The 23,627-nt window shown below is 41.9% G+C and overlaps 1 protein-coding gene across 1 annotated transcript in view; it reads left to right on the top strand.

Annotated features, from left to right (window-relative positions):
- The window catches only part of LOC126281407 (glutathione S-transferase D7-like), an 89,592-nt gene that overhangs the window by 44,322 nt on the left and 21,643 nt on the right, over positions 1 to 23,627 (top strand). The window contains exon 3 of the mRNA XM_049980345.1: positions 7,203 to 7,261. Coding sequence (XP_049836302.1) covers positions 7,203 to 7,261 — 59 coding nt within the window. The remainder of the gene's footprint in view (positions 1 to 7,202; positions 7,262 to 23,627) is intronic.

The following is a 23,627-nucleotide window of genomic DNA, read 5'->3' as shown; positions in this document are numbered from 1 at the left end:
GTTTTGATGCTTAATGCATCTGATGAAACTGCTACTTCTGTTGCTCGAGTGTACGCTTCACAGTGCCGCAAAGGCGCTTTCGTGATACGTAAGTTTTTCGTCACCTGGAGCAACACCTTCGGTGAACTGGTAATCATCCATAAATAATGGACAGAGATAATCCAAGTACTAGTCGTATTTCGCAAACAGAGGACCCAATTCTTGGCACCGTTCACCAGTCACCTCGGCGAAGCACACACGATACTGCCAGGCAGTTCCGGATATCTCAGACTGGTCGTTGAAGTGATACGCGACGAAGAACTGCATTCGTATTATTACACGTTAACTCAACATGAGTGGACAGAAGACCACGTTCGAGTAGTAGTTTTGTGAACGGCTCTTGCACCAGGTGGAAGATAATGAACATTTCATAAATGACGTAATATGTACTGACAAAACTAACTTCACTCTAAGATATTTTCAACATTCACAAGAGCCGTTATTGGTTGGAACAAAACCCAAATGTCACCTGTTAACGTGGCTTTCAAGCACACTTTGGCATAAACCTGTGGACTGGAATCTTAGGAGGCGTGCTTTTGGGTCTTCACCAAATGATGGAAAAGCTGAATGGACCCTGTATCGTACGTTTCTTTGCAACACTTTGCCTGACACATTAGCAAACGTTCCACGTGGCACTAGCCGATAGCTATAGTTTCCGCATGATGGTGCAGCACCACACTTTGGAATGGACATGCATAACTTATTAAATGAAGCGTTACAAGGGAAATTTATTGGTCATGGAGGTTCAATGTTCTGGCCTCCACGTTCCCCAGACCTTAACCCATTAGACTTTTATTTGTGGGGACTGTCAAAGGAAAACATTTATAGTACTCCACCCATAGATGTACAACACCTAATAGCTCGCGTGATGCCTCTTGGGCGATGGTGGATGCATGTGTGCTGCAGAGGGTTCAGAGGTGATTGGAATTTCGTGAGAAGATTCCGTCGCAGCGAAAACGCCTTTCTTTTAATGACGTACAGCACAAATCCTGTGTCATTCCTGTGACACTCTCCCATATTTCGCGATAATAATAATACAAAACGTGCTGACTTTCTTTTAACTTTTTCGATGTACTCCATCAGTCCTATCAGGTAAGGATCCCACACCGCGCAGCAGTATTCTAAAAGAGGACGGACAAGCGTAGTGCAGCTGTCTCCTTAGTAGATTTGTTTCGTTTTCTAATTGTAAGTGTCTAGCCAATGAAACGCAGGCTTTGGTTAGCCTTCCCCACAACATTTTCTATGCGTTCCTTCCAATTTAAGTTGTTCGTAATTGTAATTCCTAGTTATTTAATTGAATTTACGGCCTTCAGATTTGACTGATTTATCGTGTAACCGAAGTTTAACGAGTTCCTTTTAGCACTCATGTGGATGCCCTCACACTTTTCGTTATTTAGGGTCAACTGCCAATTTTCGCACCATTCACGTATCTTTTCTAAATCGTTTTGCAATTTGTTTTTATCTTCTGATGACTTTATTAGACGATAAACGAGAGCGTCTTCTGCAAAACAACCTAAGACGGCTGCTCATAGTGTCTCCCAAATCGTTTATATAGCTGAAGAACAGCAAAGGGCCTGTAACATTAACCTGGCGCCAGAAATCACTTCTGTTTTACTCGTTAACTTTCCGTCAGTTACTACGAACTGTGACCTCTCTGACAGGAAATCAAAAATCCAGTCACATGTCACATAACTGAGACGATATTCCATAAGCACGCAATTTCACTACAAGCCACTTGTGTGGCACGGTGTCAAAAGCCATCCGGATATCCACAAATCCCTTGTCAGTAACACAACACTTCATGCGAATAAAGAGCTAGTTGTGTTTCACAGGAACGATGTTTTCTAAACCCATGTTGACTGTGTGTCAATAATCCGTTTTCTTCGAGGTAATTAATAAAATTTGAACGCAATATATGTTCCAAAATCCTGCTGCATATCGACGGTAACGATATGGGCCTGTAATTTAGTGGACTACTTCTACTACCTTTCTTGAATAGTTGTGTCATCTGTGCAACTTTCCAGTCTTTGGGTACGGATCTTTCGTCGAGCGAACGGTCGTATACGATTGTTAAGTATGGAGCTAATGCATCAGCATTCTCCAAAAGAAACCTAATTGGTATACAGTCTGGACCGAAAGACTTGCTTTTATTAAGTGATTTAAGTTGCTTCACTACTCTGAGGATATTTACTTCTGTTTTTGATTCGAATTCTGGAATATTTACTTCGTCGTCTTTTGTGAAGGCATTTCGGAAGGCTGTATTTAGTAACTCTGCTTTGTCAGCACTGTCTTCAATAGTATCTCCACTGCTATCGCGCAGAGAAGGAATTGATTGTTTCTTGCCGCTAAAATACTTCACATACGACTATTAACTATTATCTATTTGGATTTTCTGCCAGGTTTCGAGAGAAAGTTTCGATGTGGAAACTGTTATAAGCATCTCGCACACAAGTCCGCGCTGAATTTCGAGCTTCTGTGCAAGATCGCCAATCTTAGTGCTTTTACGTCTGTTTAAATATGGTATGTTCGTTTCGTTGTTTCTGCAACAGTTTTCTAACCCGTTATGTGTACCAAGGAGGATCAGCTCCGTCGTTTGTTAATTTATTTGGTATAATTCTCTCAATTGCTGCCTATATTATTTCTTTGAATTCAAGCCGCATCTGGTCTAAACTTATATTATTAATTTGTAATGAGTGGAGATTGTCTCTCAGGAAGGCGTCAAGTGAATTTTTATCTGCTTTTTTGAACAGGCATATTTTCTCTGATTTTTGGAGGATTTGGGGATTATAATATTCAGTCTCGCTACGACAACCCTGCGTCACTAATCCGTGATCGGTTTTGATGCTCGTTATTAAATCAGGATTATTTGTTGCTAATATATACATCATATTCATTCTTGCTGTCCTTTGCAATAAAACTTTCTTCATCTAACAGATACCATCACAAGGTAACAATACGACTTAATACCTCGAAATCGCATTTGGGAGGACGACGGTTCAAACCCGCTTCCGACCATCCTGACTTAGGTTTTCCCTAATTTCCCTAAATGGCTTCAGGCAAATGCCGGGATGGTTCCTTTGAAATGGCACGGCCGACTTCCTTTCTCATACTCTCCTAATGCGATGGGACCGATGACCACGCTGTTTGGTCCCCTCCCCCAAATCAACCAACCAACCAAAGTCTATCATCTACAACAGTTCAACTAAGACCGTGTCAAGCTGCACAGAGGCAAAGCCTGTGCCACTACAAGACGAAAGATTGTTTAACAGTAATATAACTAGCTCTCTGTCTCTGACGTTCACATCGATAACTTCCAAAAATCAAAATTACATCTCCATCTCTAGAAGATCGTTATTACCATTGGTCATTTGAGGCGGAAGGAGTGGGAACTGGGTTATAACAGGTTGCTACGGTGGGGGGAGTGGGGATTGGCTGATGTCGATTGCTTCTTACATCGTTTGCTGTGTCTGGTGCTCCTCGGCGAGGGCTCGTGTTTTCCTTGTGCTGGACGCAGAAGGCAGTTACTCGCCGGTAGCCCTCGCGTTACGTGTTGTTTGTGCGGTCTCTTGGACACTGAAGGCCGTCAGCCAGGATGGAGCAAGCTTGTATTCAACAGCATGAAAAGAGAGGACGGATACAGGCTTGCCCATCCTGGCTGCAAACCCTAAGCGTCCAAAAGGCCGCACCAACACCACGTAACACGAGCACTACCGGCGAGTAACTTCCTCCTGCGTCCAGCAGAAGGAAAACACGAGGCCACGCCTCATTCGCCAATGAGCACCAGTAACAGCAAACAATGCAAAAAGCAACAGATAACTTATTCCATTCCCTCCACAGTAGCAACCTAAGTTCCTGCTCCTTCCGCCTCATATGTCCTTCACCTTTTAAAGGTATGAGGTAACGTCTTGCTCAGTCGGCGGCAATGACAAAATATAAGCGCCTCTTCACGGCTAAAGCACATCAATGCCACGACAACCATGGCCGAAACTTGGATTTCTTCACTGTGGTTTCTTTCATTATGACGCGGTACGATGCTCGGAAAACTTTTATGTGACGTTACACAAACTCGAAAAATGTTGAGTCCTTCCACAGGTGGTACTACAACAACAAAATAATTTTACACGTTGGATACTCACTCTGAAATTTACCAAACTGACACATATTAGCAATGCATTTTAAACACAGACGTCACCAGACGTATATCTTTTGACTAGTGGACATGAACTGACGTACACTTTCTGCGCGACGCCAATGAATAGATGCGTGTATTATTACAGAAATTATTAATTAGTGAAATACGAGGTCATTACATTTTGAATATTAACGCAAGAAACATAAAAATTAAAACGGCCAAAGATACAATAGGTACAGAAGTATACTGAGGTGAGAAGTCATGGGATAGCGACATGCACATATACAGCCGGCGGTAGTGTCGCGTGTACGAGGTATAGAAGGACTGTGCATTGGCGGAGCTGTCGTTTGTACTCTGGTGATTCATATAAAAAGGTATACGACGTGATTAAGACAGCACGGCGGGAATTAACAGACTCTGAATGCTAGACCCCTGGGACATTCCTTTCGTAAATAGTTAGGGAATTCAGTATTCCGAGGTCTACTGTGTCAAGAATGTGCCGCATATACTACATTTCAGTTATTACTTCTATTTACTTACTTACAACGCAGTGGCCGACGGCCTTTACTTAACGGCCGAGAACAGTGGTGTTTGCATAGAGTTGTCAGTGTTAACAGACAAGCAACACTACGTGAAATGACCGCAGAAACGAATGTGGACGTACTGTACGATGAATGTACCCGTTAGGACGGTGTGGCGAAGTTTGGTGTTAACGGTCTATGGTAGCAGACGACCGATGCAAGTGTCTACCTACATCGCCAGCCATACCTCTCCTGGGCTAGTGACCATATCGATTGGACCCTGGAAAACTGTGGCCTGGTCAGATGAGTCCCGATTTCTGTTGATAAGAGCTGACGCTAAAGTTCGAGTGTGGCGCAGACCCCACGAGGTTATGGATCCAAGTTGTCAACAAGGCGCAGTGCAAGCTGGTAGTGGCTCCATGATAGTATGGGCTGTATTTACGTGGAACGGACTGGGCCAACGTGTACAGTTCATCGATACTCCTCACTCCACTTTACAGCTAGTGGTAAAGGTTATTCCGTACCGCGTTTAGTCATTTCCTCTCGCAGTTAGAGAGAGGGAAAAACGACTGACTATATGCCTGCGTGTGACCCTTATTTCGCATACCTTTGTTAGTGGTCCTTACGCACGGTGTATGCTGGAGGTGAGATCTGTCTGCTCTGCAGTCAGCTTAAATGCCGGTTCTCTAACTTTTCTCAGTGGTGATCCCCGAAAAGAACGTCGCCTTCCCTCCAGAGATTCCCTTTTGAGTTCCTGAAGCATCTCCGCAACTAGTAACAAAAGTAGCAGCTAGCCTCTGAATTGCTTCAGTGTCTATCTTTAATCCGATCTGGTACTGATCCTAAACACTCGAGCAGTACTCAAGAATAGGTCGCACTAACGTCCTATGCTTGTGTACTTTACAGATGAATCACACTTCCCTAGAATTCTTCAGGAAACAGAAATCGACCATTCGCCTTTCCTATACCAATATCCTCACATGCTCATTCCATTTCATAACACTCTGCAACGTTACACCTCTGAAGGTTCGGCAACTTGGAGACGATTCTCAGCCATTCATGGATGCCATGTTCCAAAACAACGATGTAATTTTTATGGATGACAACGCTCCATATCACCGGGCCACATTTGGTGGTGATTGGTTTGAAGAACATTCTGGACAATTCGAGGAAATGATTTGGCCATCCAGGTCGCTCTACATGGGTCCCATCGGACATTTATGGAACACAACCGAGAGGTCGCTTGAAGCACAGAATGATGCACCGGCAACAATTTCGCAATTATGGACGGCTATAGAGGCAGCTCTGCAGAGCTTCCAACGACTTGTTGAGTCAATGCCACTTCGAGTTGCTGCACTATCCCTGGCAAAAGGAGGTCCGACCCGAAATCAGGAGATATCCTTAAGTTTTGTCACCTCAGTGCAAGTTTGTTTAACTAAGAGCTTTTTGACTAACGAATAGTAAAATTATCGGTTCTATTTTTCGGGTGATAAATTTTTATGTGCACAGGGATCGCCAAAGTTCGCCAAAAAGTGTCTAAAAATGTACTCTCTTAATATGAACAATTAACGAACTAATATGTTATTTTGGTGAAAGTATGAATTCTTGGAAACAAAATTTGCCCTACAAAACTTTGGCACTAGATTTTTGAAAGAATTTCACATTAAGATTGGAATATTCTGGAACATGAAAATTTTCAACATAAAGAATTTCTGAAACGTAAAGTTTTGGAAAAAGTATAACCAGTTTGCACACTGAAGAATAAGGGTTTAAATAAAATAACAAACCTAGCATAATTGAATTTTGACGTGCACATGGTTCCTCGTTATCTTAATTACGAATATTTGTTTAAATAAAATATTTCCAGATGAATTAAATATGTTATGCTCATAGGCAGCAGACAAGTTATACAGTGAAAAATTATATTTTGCTTGAATAGGAAATTAGTTCGTGTAAGTATTGCATGTGTACAACTATTGGAAAAGATGAGAAAAGAAAACTATGATATTGGCTTCAAGAGTGATATAAGAACGACGCAGATAATTCCACCTTGCTCTATTACAAGCAACAATTGGATTCTGAATGTTTAGAACAACTCTACAGAATTCAGGAACTAGTAAGCGGAACAAAACTATCAATATTTGCCAAATATTGCTACTTAGATTGGTTATGACATTAGAAATTGACAACCATCATGTGATTTGATATTTACATTTGTCTTTATGTCTATTAAAATGTAAGCGTATATATTCTGTCTCCGAGTAATTTTGCCATGCATTGCAGAGATTACTTACACGAACAAAACAAATACTGTATTGTAAACCATTGGTAGTTCACAGCTCTGAGAATGAGTGAATTTTGTAATGTAACGAATAATGTAAGTCCAGGAATGACTAATCTAAATGTTTGTAGTATAATCTGTACCTCCTGCTGGATGGATGAACTATCTAATTTCGTATTATGTAAGACCAACTCTGACTGCGAGTTGTGACCAAATCCCTTCGTTTCAGATGAATCCAGAGCACACAATACCGGCTCTGGACGACAATGGTTTAATCATATGGCACAGGTAAGCATATTTTGTTCAGTGATAATTTGTATAGTGAATAAGATTCTTTTATATTCTGAAACTATAATGCCAAGTCGCATTATTATAAGTCAGCTAGTATCCAGGGTAAATGCTGTAAACAACAAAGACGAGATATGAAGCAGACGTCCTCAGTCTGGAGTAGTTAGGCCTCGACAGTATCTGTAGCCATGATATCTGCTGTGTTCCACACACCTACTGAAATGCATGTGAATAAAGACACCGCCTTCGTCACTTGGTATGGTTTATTATGATAAACGGTTTCGGCCTTCGTTGCAGGTCTTCCTCGGGTCCGTACATCTATTCACTGCGAAGCTCAGCTAGTCGACGTGGCAAAGATTCAGCTAAACTGAATAAAATATGTCAAGTGACCCAGTCCGTGTCTTTCTTGATTAGCAGTTCCGATATCCTGGTTAAACTGTTTAATTCTTCACTGTCGTCGTCGTTGTCATCGTCGTCAGATGTTTATGGAAGCCGCCATGAATGATGCTCAAACGTATTTCTAAAACTCGCGGAAGATGAGCAAATGTCATAGCAGTGTCGCATTGCAAGCAAAGCGTATATTTGTGCTTAAGCTTCCCTTCGTAAAAAAATAGCTGAAATTACGGTGTAGCTATTTTTATTATCGCGGCTAACAACCTCAACTAAAATATCAACTTTATTTCCCTTAATGCCGCAATATCCCTTTATCCAGCTAGTACATATCTCCTTCGACAGTTTGGAATATCATCAGTTATTGTACATAGTCCAGTGGGGTGATTATTTTCTCCGTTACGTAAGTGCTTGTGGAACGTAAGTGGTAATATGCCATCTAATAATATGATTATCGGTTCTTGCACTTGTTGGTAGGGGAAATGGAGGTTGCTCATTGCGTCTGTGGCATTCGACAAGTCGTAGGTGTATTGTGGTCCGCGCCCAATGACCAGCAAATTAGGAAGCTCGGTTTCGTTGCTGAGTACGGGTTTGGACAATCTGTGGTTTAGCAGTGGACTGGCGAGCGCTGTCAGTCCTGTATAACCGTACATTCTGGGCAGGCTTCAGCGAGCACTCTAAGACGCGACAGTGAAAACTTGCGTGTCACAGAGAACGGGGACCTTGGCTTAACCGCCTGTATCGCGAAGATGGTACAGATATCTAGAATAAACTCCTCAACCTCTGGGTGTGCTCTAAGTGTCGATGCGATAGACGGCTGCTGAGACAAAAGAGTAGTTAGTGGGCATTCTGTAACTAACCTGCCGCACTTCAGTTGTATAAGGATCATACAGAAAAACGAGGCTCTGTCTGGGTGGACACCTATTACCATGGCTACTAGTGTCGCAGCCTTCAGAAGGTCGGACAGACCACTGGTTGTATCTACCACACAACCACCAAAGGCAGCTCGGCAGCGTAGTCATCCAGACCAGCCAACAATAATTACGAAAAATGTGCACAATGACAATTCATTTATATCAAAGTGTATTTACAGTTATTGAAAAGGAAAAAGGGATATTCGAAACTGTGTGTCAGTATATTCAGAAACCACTAGAATTTATAACTACACCGCTAAAATCAGTGAAACGGCTTACAATCCGACTAGCTGCTTAAATGAAACATCTACTTCAAAAACATCTACATCTAAACCTACGTCTACATCTAAATGGTTCGCACTTAAGAGCTTGGCAGAGGGTTTATCGAAAAAGTTTAATACTATTTTTCTACTGTTCCACTCTCAAAACTGCACAGGGGTAAAACTAATACTTAAACCGTTTCGTGAGGCAACTGATTTCTCTTACTTTATTACGATGCTTTTTTATAACACTGTTTGGTGTTTAGAGTCAACTGGCACTTTCCGCGCCATGCAGATATTTTGTCTAAATCATTTTGCTATTGGTTTTCATCTCCTGATGACTTTACTCATCCCTAAACGACAGAATCATGTGCAAACAATTTGAGTGCTGCTAAGATTGTCTCCTAAATCGTTTCTGTAGATTAGGAACAGCAAAGATCTATAACACGTCATTAGAGAACACCAGATATTGCTTCCGTCTTACTCGATTTTCCGTCACTTACTGTGGCTGCCTCTGTCCCCCAGCCAGATGCAGTCGCTTGCCTTGTCTGAGAGTAAACTTCTCAGAATGCAAGATCCGGGCAGTCACAGAGGGTGGGATTATCCGTAGTTGGGAGCCCTTAATTTAGGTGCACTATGGGGCCCCTTAGGGACATGGCTGCCAAGGAGGGGAAAGAGAAGAAAACCAATGTGCATGCCGGGTGGAGTCATTCCAGACGGTAACGAATCCTTCTAGGTGCCATGAAGAGCACAATCTGCAGCCATCTGCAGGTGGTGGCTCACTTAGGTACCAATGACTTGTGTCGCTTCGGATCGGAAGAGATACTCTCTGGTTTTGAGCGGCTATCCAGAAGTGGTAAAGGCTGCCCGCCTTGTTTTCGAGTTGGAAGCAGAGTTGACCATTTGCATCACAGTCGACAGGACCGATTGCGGCCCTCAGCTACAGATTCGACTCGACGGTCTGAATCAGAAGCTCAGACGGTTCTGCGGTCGTGTAGGCTTCAGATTCCGCGATTTGCGACATAAGGTGCTGTGGTTTCTAGTACCGCTAAAGAGGTCAGGAGTCCATTATACGCAGGAGGCGGCTAGCGGGGGCTGTGTGGCATGGACTGGGTGGTTTGTTAGGTTAGAGGGTCACAAGAAACTCAAAAAGGGCTTCAGTCTCAAACGGAGCAAGTATAACTCAGGAAGAACGTAGATCTACGAACCACCGGTATAACAGTTGTAAATTGTCAAGGTTGTGTTGGTAAAGTACCACAGCTCCAAGCGCTGATGCTCAAATCTTTATAGGCTCTGAAAGCTGGATAAAACTGGAGATAAGTTCAGCCGAAATTTTTGCGTTGGATCTAACGGTATTCAGAAAGGTAGACTAAATACAATTGCGGATGGCGTCCTTGCTGATATTAAAAGTAGTTTATCTTGTAGCGAAATTTAAGTATATAGTTCCTATGAGTTATAAGCAATTCTTGGAAGCAGGAAAAAATAATAATTGGATTCTTTTACCGAAATCCTAACTCAGATGATTCAATTGTTGAAATACTGAAAGAAAACATTTTATTTCAAACACCTACCCAACCTACACAGTTTGCGATGACGTCAATTTACCCTTGATATGTTGACCAAAATACGTGTTTAAATCCGAAGTTACACATAAAACACCATCCAAAATTGTACGAAACTTATTCTCTAACAATTATTTCGAACAAGGAATGAGCCCACTCGAATAGTGAACAGTCGTAGAAACACACTGGGCCCTTTAGCAACAAAAAATCCTGAGCCAATAACGAGCATCGAAACGGATCCAGGAATTAATGAACACAGAGTTGTCGTAGCGAGACTGAATACCGCAATTCCCAAACTCTCCAAAAATAAACTAAAAATATATCTATTGTACAAAGACGATAAAAATTCCCTTTACGCCTTCCTGATGGACTGTCTCTACTCCTTCCAAATTACCAGTGTCAGTGTAGACGAGATGTGGCTTCAGAGAAATATACTCCTGGAAATTGAAATAAGAACACCGTGAATTCATTGTCCCAGGAAGGGGAAACTTTATTGACACATTCCAGGGGTCAGATACATCACATGATCACACTGACAGAACCACAGGCACATAGACACAGGCAACAGAGCATGCACAATGTCGGCACTAGTACAGTGTATATCCACCTTTCGCAGCAATGCAGGCTGCTATTCTCCCATGGAGACGATCGTAGAGATGCTGGATGTAGTCCTGTGGAACGGCTTGCCATGCCATTTCCACCTGGCGCGTCAGTTGGACCAGCGTTCGTGCTGGACGTGCAAACCGCGTGAGACGACACTTCATCCAGTCCCAAACATGCTCAATGGGGGACAGATCCGGAGATCTTGCTGGCCAGGGTAGTTGACTTACACCTTCTAGAGCACGTTGGGGGGCACGGGATACATGCGGACGTGCATTGTCCTGTTGGAACAGCAAGTTCCCTTGCCGGTCTAGGAATGGTAGAACGATGGGTTCGATGACGGTTTGGATGTACCGTGCACTATTCAGTTTCCCCTCGACGATCACCAGAGGTGTACGGCCAGTGTAGGAGATCGCTCCCCACACCATGATGCCGGGTGTTGGCCCTGTGTGCCTCGGTCGTATGCAGTCCTGATTGTGGCGCTCACCTGCACGGCGCCAAACACGCATACGACCATCATTGGCACCAAGGCAGAAGCGACTCTCATCGCTGAAGACGACACGTCTCCATTCGTCCCTCCATTCACGCCTGTCGCGACACCACTGGAGGCGGGCTGCACGATGTTGGGGCGTGAGCGGAAGACGGCCTAACGGTGTGCGGGACCGTAGCCCAGCTTCATGGAGACGGTTGCGAATGGTCCTCGCCGATACCCCAGAAGCAACAGTGTCCCTAATTTTCTGGGAAGTGGCGGTGCGGTCCCCTACGGCACTGTGTAGGATCCTACGGTCTTGGCGTGCATCCGTGCGTCGCTGCGGTCCGGTCCCAGGTCGACGGGCACGTGCACCTTCCGCCGACCACTGGCGACAACATCGATGTACTGTGGAGACCTCACGCCCCACGTGTTGAGCAATTCGGCGGTACGTCCACCAGGCCTCCCGCATGCCCACTATACGCCCTCGCTCAAAGTGCGTCAACTGCACATACGGTTCACGTCCACGCTGTCGCGGCATGCTACCAGTGTTAAAGACTGCGATGGAGCTCCGTATGCCACGGCAAACTGGCTGACACTGACGGCGGCGGTGCACAAATGCTGCGCAGCTAGCGCCATTCGACGGCCAACACCGCGGTTCCTGGTGTGTCCGCTGTGCCGTGCGTGTGATCATTGCTTGTACAGCCCTCTCGCAGTGTCCGGAGCAAGTATGGTGGGTCTGACACACCGGTGTCAATGTGTTCTTTTTTTCATTTCCAGGAGTGTAGTTTCGACAGCAATTGAGAGGTTTATACCGAATAAATTAACAGATCACGGAGTTGAACCGTTATGATACACAAAACAAGTAAGAACACTGTTGCCGAAACAAAGAAGAAAGCATGCCAAATTTAAATGAACGCAAAATCTCCCAGATTGGTGATTTTTCACAGACGCTTGAAATTTATAGCTGACTTCAATGCGATATCCTTACAATAGTTTCTACAATGAAACTTCTCAAACCTGGCAGAAAACTTGAAGAGACTCTGGTCGTATGTAAAGTATACTAGTGCCTTCTCTACGCGATAGCAATGGAAAAAATGTAACGACAGTGAAGCTAAAACAGAATTATTGAACACAGCCTTCCAAAATTCTTTTACCAAAGAAGACGAAGTAGATTTTGCAGAATTCGAATCAAGAATACCTGCCAACATCAGTAGCTTAGAAGGAGATATCCTCGGAGTACGGAAGTAACTTAAATAACTCAATAAATGCAAATCTTCTTGTCCAGACTGTATACCAGTTAGGTTCGTTTCAGAGTATGCTGATGCAATAAGCCTGTACTTAATCATATACAACATCTCGCTCGATGAAAGATCCGAACTGGAAAGTTGCACAGGTCGCACCAATATTCAAGAAAGGCAATAGCATTAGTCCACTAAATTGCAGGTCCATATCATAACGTCAACATCTAGCACGATTCTGGAACATATATTGTGTTCGAACATTATAAATTAATTGAAGAGAACTGTCTATTGACACATTGTCAACACAGATTTAGAAAACAAGACAACTAGCTCTTTACTCACAACAAGTTTTGAGTGTTATAGACAAGGGATTTCAGGTTAATTTCGTATTTATAGATTTCCATAAGGCTATTGGCATTGTACCTCACAAGCGACTCTTATCAAATTACACGTTTATGTAATATCGTCTCATGTATGCGACTGGATTCGTGACTTCCAGTCAGAGATCACAGTTCGAAGTAACTGACGGAAAGTTATCGGGTAAAAAAGAAGTGATTTCTGGTGTTCCCCAAGGCAATATTATAGGCCTTCTGCTGTTCCTTACCAACTTAAACGATTTAGGAGAACCTGAGCAGCCGTCTTAAGTTGCTTGCAGATGATGCTGTCGTCTATCGTCTGGTAAAGCCGTAAGGAGATCAAAACCAATTGCAAAACGATATAGATAAGATATCAGTATAGTGCGAAAATAGGCAATGGACCCTAAATAACGGAAAGCGGTGAGGCTACACATGAGTGCTAGAAGGAATCCGTTTAACTTCGGTTACACGATAAATCAATCACATAAATGCCGAAAGTTCAGCTAAATACCTAGGAATTACAATTACGAATAACTTAAATTGGAAAGAACACACAGAAAATGCTGTCGACAAAGCTAACCAATGACTGCGTTTTCTTGGCAGACCACTTAGAAGATGCCACAGATCTGCTAAAGAGACTGTCTGCACCACTCTTGTCCGTTCTGTTTTAGAATACTGCTGCGTGGTGTGTGATCCTTACCAGGTAGGACTAACGGAGTATACCGAGAAAGTTCAAAGAACAGCACCATGTTTTGTGTTATCGAGAAACAGGAGAGAGAATGTGATGGATATGATACATGATTTGGGGTGGACCTCATTAAAACAAATGTGCTACTCGTTGCCGCAGTATCTTCTCACCAAATTTCCATCTCCAACTTTCTCCTCTGAATGCGAAAATATTTTGTTGTCACCGACCTTCGCAGGGAGAAACATCATAATAGAATAAGGGAAATTAGATTAGCACGGAAAGATATAGATATTCGTTTTTTCAATATGCTGTTCGAGAGTGGAACCATCTGCCAGGCACTTAAGTGTGATTTGCAGAGTGTCGATATAGATTTAAATGTACTACGAACTGTGAGTTTTTGACAGGAAATCACGAGTTCCGTCGCGCAACTGCGATACTGCACCGCTGCGTGATCCGATTAGAAGCCTCCTGTAAGGACCTGCGTCAAGACTGTTTTGGAAATCTAGAAGTCTGCACTGAATGTGAGATCCCCTGTCGGTAGCGCTCCTCTCACCTAATTGCTATGCTGTCTGTGCCGAAAGACCTGCCTTTATTATGTGATTTAAGCTGCTTCGCAACACCGAGGGTATCCACTTCTAAGTTACTTATGTTGGTAGCTGTTGTTCATTCGGATACTAAAATATTTACTTCGTCCTTTTTTTGGTGGTGGAATTTCGGAAACCTTTGCTTCTTTAACTCAGCTTTCGTGGTACAGTCATCGGTAATATTACCAATCCTGACTCGCGTAAAGGTACTGATTACGTCATGCCACTCGTGTGCATCACATACAACCAGACTTTTAACGTTACCGGCTCTTACCAAATTGACAATCGCCAACAACGTTAACCTTCTGTGAAGGGTTTAGCCTGACCGTGACTGTACTTAATGACAAGGAATCTGGCTAAAATTTCATAATCGAGACGCAAGTAAAACAGTAAAAACTGCAAAGCTAACGGGTTTTGAACTGACGTTCTACTAATACGAAAGTAAACTGTGATTATGTTTACATATAATTAGCCTAGTTAGGCAATACGGTGTCACGTTTTACGGCAAAGCGGAAATAAACTTCACCTAAGAAAACCAACCTTACTTGATACCTTAACTAATCTCTTCTAACACAGTTACTGTCAATATCATACCGTAACTTGCCCTAGCAAACAACACAACGGCTAACCCATACGGAGAAAACCGAATGGTCGACTAATGCAGCAGCACACACTGTCTCACGATAACACTTGCTATTGGCAAAAACTACTATGTAGTATAATGAACAAATGCAGAAGGGCACATGAACCTACTAAATCTGAGGGGCAATAGCATGAACTATTATTTTAATTAACTATCACAAACAAGATAATGATTTTGAAACAGCACTGACTACTGGGGATTCAGAAATTTGCACATGAATCTCCTTTATACAAGTGGGGAGTACAGTTATTATTTATAAAAAAAGTTTTGGTGTAGAATAAATGATAGTGCTTGTTGCTGCACTTACTCAGAAAGAGCCTTTACTTCCATTCACTGCCTAAGTTAAGTAGTTTATGGGGTCCTTAAACTGGTATGGTTTGAAGAACTATCAACCGTAAATGGTAACACACAAAATTAAGAAAATGGCAAACATCTTTGGTAATAACTGTAATACAATGAATAATGCAATATTATTTCAATAGGGACATAGCAACTAGTCACTCACTGGAATCCAAGTCAAACTGGCTTTGTAAATGACTACACAACTTGAAAAACTACTTTGAAACGACACATACAAAGAAACAAACAATTACAAATTTAAAAACCTATTCAAAGTGAAATAACACTGCTGTCTTTTTATGACTCTTAACTACAAACAGCTATAAGAACTTCATATTTTTGTCATTGATTATTTTGATTGGCAGCTTTTTATTTAATGAAAAGCTTTCTCTATGAACACAATTTGGGAAACTTCAAGATGAAAAATTTTGTGGAATGAATCATTTACTACTATACAGAAAATTAAGCACATAAAACTAAAAAAGGTTTCACTGCCAAAATTGTCAGTTTAATAAATTAAAAAAAATAGGATACTCGGAATTAACACTTGGAAAGGACTTGGTCTGGGAATGTGACTGGAAATAATCACGGATGTGTACACGTAATTAAGAAGTTTCACGTAAATTTGTTATTGAATACATACCTGGTCCATTTAGATAACAATTCTACTGAATATGATACCGCTTGTGCCAAATTACTGTGGCTATAAAATTGATGGTGAAAGAATTATGGTTCTTAATGTTAGCCACGCCCTGATATAACTTCTTGGCGTCGTAAATTTAACCAAACAGGGCCAATAATGATACCATGGTCGATAGTCCACTTTACATCCCATCCGAGGCTACTTTTCGTGTTTGCAAGCTCTGTTTGTCTCAATTTATACATCCAAATTAACCACGGATAAATTCTAGTGTCCGATTCCACTCGTCGGCTTTGACCAATGACGTCATACGTAAGGCAAAGATGCTGCATATCGACAATCTATAAAGGAAACGGAACATACTCGTAAACAAACAAATATAGCATTCGATAAAGTAATATTTAGATTTGACGCGATTATTATTTACGCATGAATTACATGCAAACGAGTTGAAGATAACCGAAATAAATAAGAACAGGAGTGTAAAAAATTTCTGTCTAATTAGAATTATTATCATAATTTATGCGAGTGGAGGGGCACAGAGAACCAGAAACTGCATTACAATATAGCGCATGGTGAAGTCGTCCTATTGCAAAATTACGTTAGTTTTATTACTGATTATTCATTCAAACGGGAGAAACGCAGGGAAGTTGGGGTTTCGGGCGGGGAGAAATTAAAACTATATAAGACGTCAATTCTAGTTACCGATTCCAATATTGTTAACTCTACTGTAGAAGTTCAGAGAGGAACTGCGAGTGCAGAAATGGTATTATATTTAACACAGAACCTGGGAAAACGATCTAATTAATGAAATAGCGATAGGTGGATTGTTTGTAACTGTTTTGCAGCGAATCAGAGAACAATTACTAGCGGAAAAATCCTATTAAATTTGATACACCTGCTAGAAAAAAAACGGGTCTAGTGAAGCACAGGATACAATCCGCCGGCTTTGACCAATGACGTCAGAATTGGCCAGCGGGCATTTATTATACAGATGAAAGAGATGACAAGCCTGTTCAGAAACAAAGGAATGCGAAAGACAAAAAACATAGTTGACATATATCAAGGCAAGTAGTATTTTCACGTTAAGAATATCGCACGCTTGTATCGTATTATTTCTGTCGAAAATGAAGGGGGAAAATGGATAGAAATATTGTTAGCATAGAATACCTCGCGTCACATATATATGGGCTGTATCTCGAACCTCATTCGAACTGTATTGGTTAACTGCAGTAAGGGATACAAGTTTAGCGTACGTCGATTTCTTCGCAGTCGTTAGCATTAATATCCTATTGCTCAGTTGAACTATATAGGTCAACAGAAGCACGGGATACAAATTTTACATGTGTTGTTTCGTTCGCCTCCGCTACCACTAATAGTCTGTTCTTACGGAGATAGTAGTACTACCGATGGCAGAAGGAACTACGTACGTAATATTTGTATCCCGTACTTCCGTTCACCTATATATATGAACACTTCTAACGAAAACTTGGAAATGGACGTACGTTACATTTGAAACCTGTACCTCAGTTGAACTACGCGAAGAGGCAGTAAGACGTCACATATACAATTTGTATCCTGTACTTCACTATGGGGTATAGTTTCTTTCTTCGCTTTCCATGCTAATAGTACCGACCGAACGTTAGAGTTTTGATCATAGCAGTGACAATAGTATCCCATTCTTTAGATGATCTGTATAACTATACGCAACATTTTTATTCTGCTCTCCAGTTGACATATATAGGTAAATCTCATCAATGTTTCATATATCGTTCTTTTCGAGTAGGTAGTGGCAGTGTAAAGGTCAACTGAAGGACAGGATCCAAATTTTAGTTGTGTCGGGCGTTTCGCCTTTAATATTGCTAGTAAAGATTGGAAAAAAACGTACTGATACTAGTTCTGGCAAAAGAAAGAAGAAAGACAACTGCGAAATTTCTATTACGTACTGGAGTACACAAACATACGTAATGGTGTAATACAACAATGAAATACGTCAAAATAGTCAAATTTAGTAAAAGAAAAGAAATGGAAAACTGAACTTACCACACGGAAACGTCTTAAAAGAACCGAAGCTCACCTAGAAAGACATCAACAAAAATTACATACCCACATACACAACAAACAAAACATCACGAAAGCACACACACGCACACACACGCACACACACACGCACACGCATACGCACACACACACACACACACACACACACGCACACGCACACACATTCACCCCCCATCTCCATGCTAATGTGAAATTAGCTAACATACTTCGGACGGTACATCTGCCCAACACGTTTAAACGGGCAATATGTTTGGGGAATACTACGCCTCCATGAATATTCGTCTAAGTGACGTTGAAGTGTGGCAACGTGGCGTTTCCCCATCCCTACAAGAGATTTCACAGCTGACCAATAACCCTCTATGCTATTTGGACAAACCCCTGTCGATAATGATCTGAACTCAATATTGTGATTAACTACGAGATGGTGATAACCTCATTCCTCTAAATCCCTATATGAAGAAAAACCATCTGAAATTACAATGGAACCCTCTGCACCGTGATCTTGAATTAAGCTGACCAAAACTTCCTTCGAACGGGTACTACACTACTGGCCATTAAAATTGCTACACCAAGAAGAAATGCAGATGATAAACGGGTATTCATTTGACAAATATATTATACTAGAACTCACATGTGATTACATTTTCACGCAATTTGGGTGCATAGATCCTGAGAAATCAGTACCCAGGACAACCACCTCTGGCCGTAATAACGGCCTTGATACGCCTGGGCATTGAGTCAAACACAGCTTGGATGGCGTGCACAGGTACAACAGCCCATGCAACTTCAACACGATACCACAGTTCATCAAGAGTAGTGACTGGCGTATTGTGACGAGCCAGTTGCTCGGCCACCATGGGACAGACGTTTACAATTGGTGAGAGATCTGGAGAACGTGCTGGCCAGAGCAGCAGTCGAACACTTTCTGTATCCAGAAAGGCCCCGTACAGGACCTACAACATGCGGTCGTGCATTATCCTGCTGAAATGTAGGGTATCGCAGGGATCAAATGAAGGGTAGAGCCACGGGTCGTAACACATCTGAAATGTAACGCCCACTGTTCAAAGTGCGGTCATTGCGAACAAGAGGTGACCGAGACGTGTAACCAATGGCACCCCATACCATCACGCCGGGTGATACGCCAGTATGGCGATGACGATCACACGCTTCCAATGTGCGTTCACTGCGATGTCCGAAAACACGGATGCGACCATAATGAGCCTGGATTAATTCGAAAAAATGACGTTTTGCCATTCGTGCACCCAGGTTCGTCGTTGAAGACACCATCACAGGTGCTCCTGTCTGTGATGCAACGTCAAGGATAACAGTAGCCATGGTCCCCGAGCTGATAGTCCATGGTGTTGCAAACGTCGTCGAACTGTTCGTGCAGATGGTTGTCGTCTTGAAAACGTCCCCATCTGTCGACTCAGGGATCGAGACGTGGCTGCACGATCCGTTACAGCCATGCGGATAAGATGCCTGTCATCTCGACTGCTAGTGATATGAGGCCGTTGGGATCCAGCACGGCGTTCCGTATTACCCTCCTGAACCCACCGATTCCATATTCTGCAAACAGTCATTAAATCTCGGCCAACGAGAGCAACAAGGTCGCGATACGATAAACCTCAATCGCGATAGGCTACAATCTGACCTTCATCAAAGTCGGAAACGTGATGGTACGCATTTCTCCTCCTTACACGAGGCATCACAACGTTTCACCAGGCAACGCCGGTCAACTGCTGTTTGTGTATGAGAAATCGATTGGAAACTTTACTCATGTCAGCACGTTGTAAGTGAATGCTCTGAAAAGCTAATCATTGGCATATCACAGCATCTTCTTCCTGTCGGTTAAATTTCGCGTCTGTAGCACGTCATCTTCGTGGTGTAGCAATTTTAATGACAGTAGTGTACTTTAAACTCTACATCGTCACAGTCTTGACCTGGAACTACAGCCCCCAAACACATAATCCCACCGGAGGTTCCCCCCTGTTGTACTTCCTTTTGCCAAAATGCGGCTCTTCAATTTCGACCGCAACACCCCCCCCCCCCTTTTCCCCCAAATGGCCCCCTATATTTCATGTGTTCCCCATAAACTTCCCTACAAAACGAGTACCACTCCACAACTGTAAGCTTACTCACACGACATTCATGGACACACAGGCACATAGGATATCTCAAACACCAACAATTCGAGATTTTCAGAATGCCTTTCAAGGCGAGCTTGAATTTTTCGAACCACGTCCCTCGCCTAATGGATCGCCACAACCGATCTTTGCTGCAGCGCCATACGAATAAGTCGTGAGTACAGCAACGAGATACACTTGTGAGGCGCATATGTTCGCCGCACTTACAACATCGAACATTATCGGCAACGAGACCACACATTTGTAAAAAACCAATCGTGGCCAACATGTCTAAGCCCATAGCGTATCTCAGATCATCCAGGTTAATCGGAACACATAAATGCATACCTACAAACGAAAATGAGATACTAAAAATTGTACTGAAATAAGAAACTAATAGTCCAAGTTACCACAATATCACTAAGAATGGAATTAGGTATCGAATGAATTGCAAACAAACAATTATTTAAATAAATGCACACGAAGAATATTTTGAGCAATATGTAGCGATCTCTTTTAAAATCACATTCAATTATTATAATGTACTTGGTTCAAGAATCATAAAAGAAGACTGTATACATGGAAGAAGCCTGGAGATACTGCCAGGTTTCAGATAGATTATATAATGCTAAGACAGAGATTTAGGAAACAGGTCTTAAATTGTAAGACATTTCCAGGGGCAGATGTGGACTCTGACCACAATCTATTGGTTATGAACTGTAGATTAAAACTGAAGAAACTGCAAAAAGGTGTGAATTTAAGGATATGGGACCTGGATAAACTGAAAGAACAACAGGTTGTACAGAGTTTCAGGGAGAGCATAGGGGAACAATTGACAGGAATGGGGGAAAGAAATACAGTAAAAGAGGAATGGGTAGCTTTGAGGGCTGAAGTAGTGAAGGCAGCAGGGGATGAAGTAGGAAAAAAGACGAGGGCTAGTAGAAATCATTGTGTAACAGAAGAAATATTGAATTTAATTGATGAAACGAGAAAATATAAAAATGCAGTAAATGAGGCAGGCAAAAAGGAATACAAACGTCTCAAAAATGAAATCGACAGGAGGCGCAAAATGGCTAAGCAGGGATGGCTAGAGGACAAATGTAAGGATGTAGAGGCTTATCTCACTAGGGGTCAGATAGATACTGCCCACAGGAAAATTAAAGAGACCTTTGGAGAAAAGAGAACCATTTGTATGAATATCAAGAGCTCAGATGGAAACCCAGTTCTAAGCAAAGAAGGGAAAGCAGAAAGGTGGAAGGAGTATATAGAGGGTCTATACAAGGGCGATGTACTTGAGGACAATATTATGGAAATGGAAGAGGATGTAGATGAAGATGAAATAGGAGATATGATACTGCGTAAAGAGTTTGACAGAGCACTGAAAGACCTGAGTCGAAACAATGCCCCGGGCGTAGACAACATTCCATTAGAACTACTTGGGAGAGCCAGTCCTGACAAAACTCTACGATCTGGTGAGCAAGATGTATGTGACAGGCGAAATCCCCTCAGCCTTCAAGAAGAATATAATAATTCCAATCCCAAAGAAAGCAGGTGTTGACAGATGTGAAAATTACAGAACTATCAGTTTAATAAGTCATGGCTGCAAAATACTAACACGAATTCCTTACAGACGAATGGAAAACTAGTAGAAGCCGACCTCGGGGACGATCAGTTTGGATTCCGTAGAAATATCGGAACACGTGAGGCAATACTGACCCTACGACTTACCTTAGAAGCTAGATTAAGGAAAGGCAAACCTACGTTTCTAGAATTTGTAGACTTAGAGAAAGCTTTTGACAATGTTGACTGGAATACTCTCTTTCAAATTCTAAAGGTGGCAGGGGTAAAATACAGGGAACGTAAAGCTATTTACAGAAACCAGATGGCAGTTATAAGAGTCGAGGGGTACGAAAGGGAAGCACTGGTTGGGAATGGAGTGAGACAGGGTTGTAGCCTGTCCCAAATGTCATTCAATTTGTATATTGAGCAAGCAGTAAGGGAAACAAAATAAAAATTTGGAGTAGGTATTAAAATCCATGGAGAAGAAATAAAAACATTGAGGTTCACTGATGACATTGTATTTCTGTCAGAGGCAGCAAAGGACTTGGAACTGCAGTTGCACGGAATGGATAGTGTCTTGAAAGGAGGATATAAGATGAACATCAGCAAAAGCAAAACGAGGATAATGGAATGTAGTCAAATTAAATCGGGTGATGCTGAGGGAATTAGATTAGGAAATGAGACACTTAAAGAAGTAAAGGAGTTTTGCTATTTGGGGAGCAAAATAACTGATGATGGTCGAATTAGAGAGGATATAAAATGTAGACTGGCAATGGCAAGGAAAGTATTTCTGAAGAAGAGAAATTTGTTAACATCGAGTATAGATTTAAGTGTCAGGAAGTCGTTTCTGAAAGTATTTATATGGAGTGTAGACATGTATGGAAGTGAAACATGGACGATAAATATTTTGGACAAGAAGAGAATAGAAGCTTTCGAAATGTGGTGCTACAGAAGAATGCTGAAGATTAGATGGGTAGATCACATAACTAATGAGGAAGTGTTGAATAGAATTGGGGAGAAGAGTAATTTGTGGCACAACTTGACTAGAAGAAGGGATCGGTTGGTACGACATCACCAGTTTAGTATTGGAGGGCAGTGAGGAACGTAGGTTGCAGTAGGTACTGGGAGATGAAGAAGCTTGCACAGGATAGAGTAGCATGGAGAGCTGCATCAAACCAGTCTCATGACTGAAGACCACAACAACAACAACAACAGTGTACAATGATAGCGCTTATCCAGAACACAGAACTGAAGACATTATTATCTATGAGTAATGTATGATGTCATTGGTCAAAGCCGACGGCCTGTATCCCCTGCTTCACTATACCCAGAAAAACCAATCCATTTAATGAACCATCGAATAGAAGAAAGGATCTAATGAATAAACTATTGAATAGTTTGAATCGGTAACAGGAATGGACCTCGTCTACAGGTCAATTCTAGTTAGCTATTCCAATATTACTAACTTTTGCGCAAAACTTCAGAGAGCAATTACGAGTGCAGGTATTGTATTATATATTCCACATGTACTGAAAAAAGAATGTAAGTATTGAACCTGTATAGGAGGTTATTTCTAGTTACCGATTCCAATATTGCTGTTTTGCGGTAGGATAAAGAGCAATGACAAGCGCAAAAATATTATAACACATGAGAAACCTGCATAAAAAAACGATCTTGCTAGAGAACGAGAGAATACGACTAGACTTTCAAAAAATAAAAATCTTTGCAAACATTACTGCACCCTCAAAAAATAAAAAATAAAATAAAACTCAAAAATAAGCAAACCTTGGAACCGATAACTTTATTACACGAAAGTCACATCAGCTGCAATAGCTCCAAAATAATATTCAGTGAAACTGATACATCAGGAATGAAAGTAAAATTAAGAACAATGTAGCAAAAACATCGAAAATGAAAACATAAAAGTGGCTAC

This window comes from Schistocerca gregaria, chromosome 7 (assembly GCF_023897955.1).
Source record: "Schistocerca gregaria isolate iqSchGreg1 chromosome 7, iqSchGreg1.2, whole genome shotgun sequence".
Lineage (NCBI taxonomy): Eukaryota > Metazoa > Arthropoda > Insecta > Orthoptera > Acrididae > Schistocerca > Schistocerca gregaria.
This window is presented reverse-complemented; position numbering and strand designations above follow the sequence as displayed.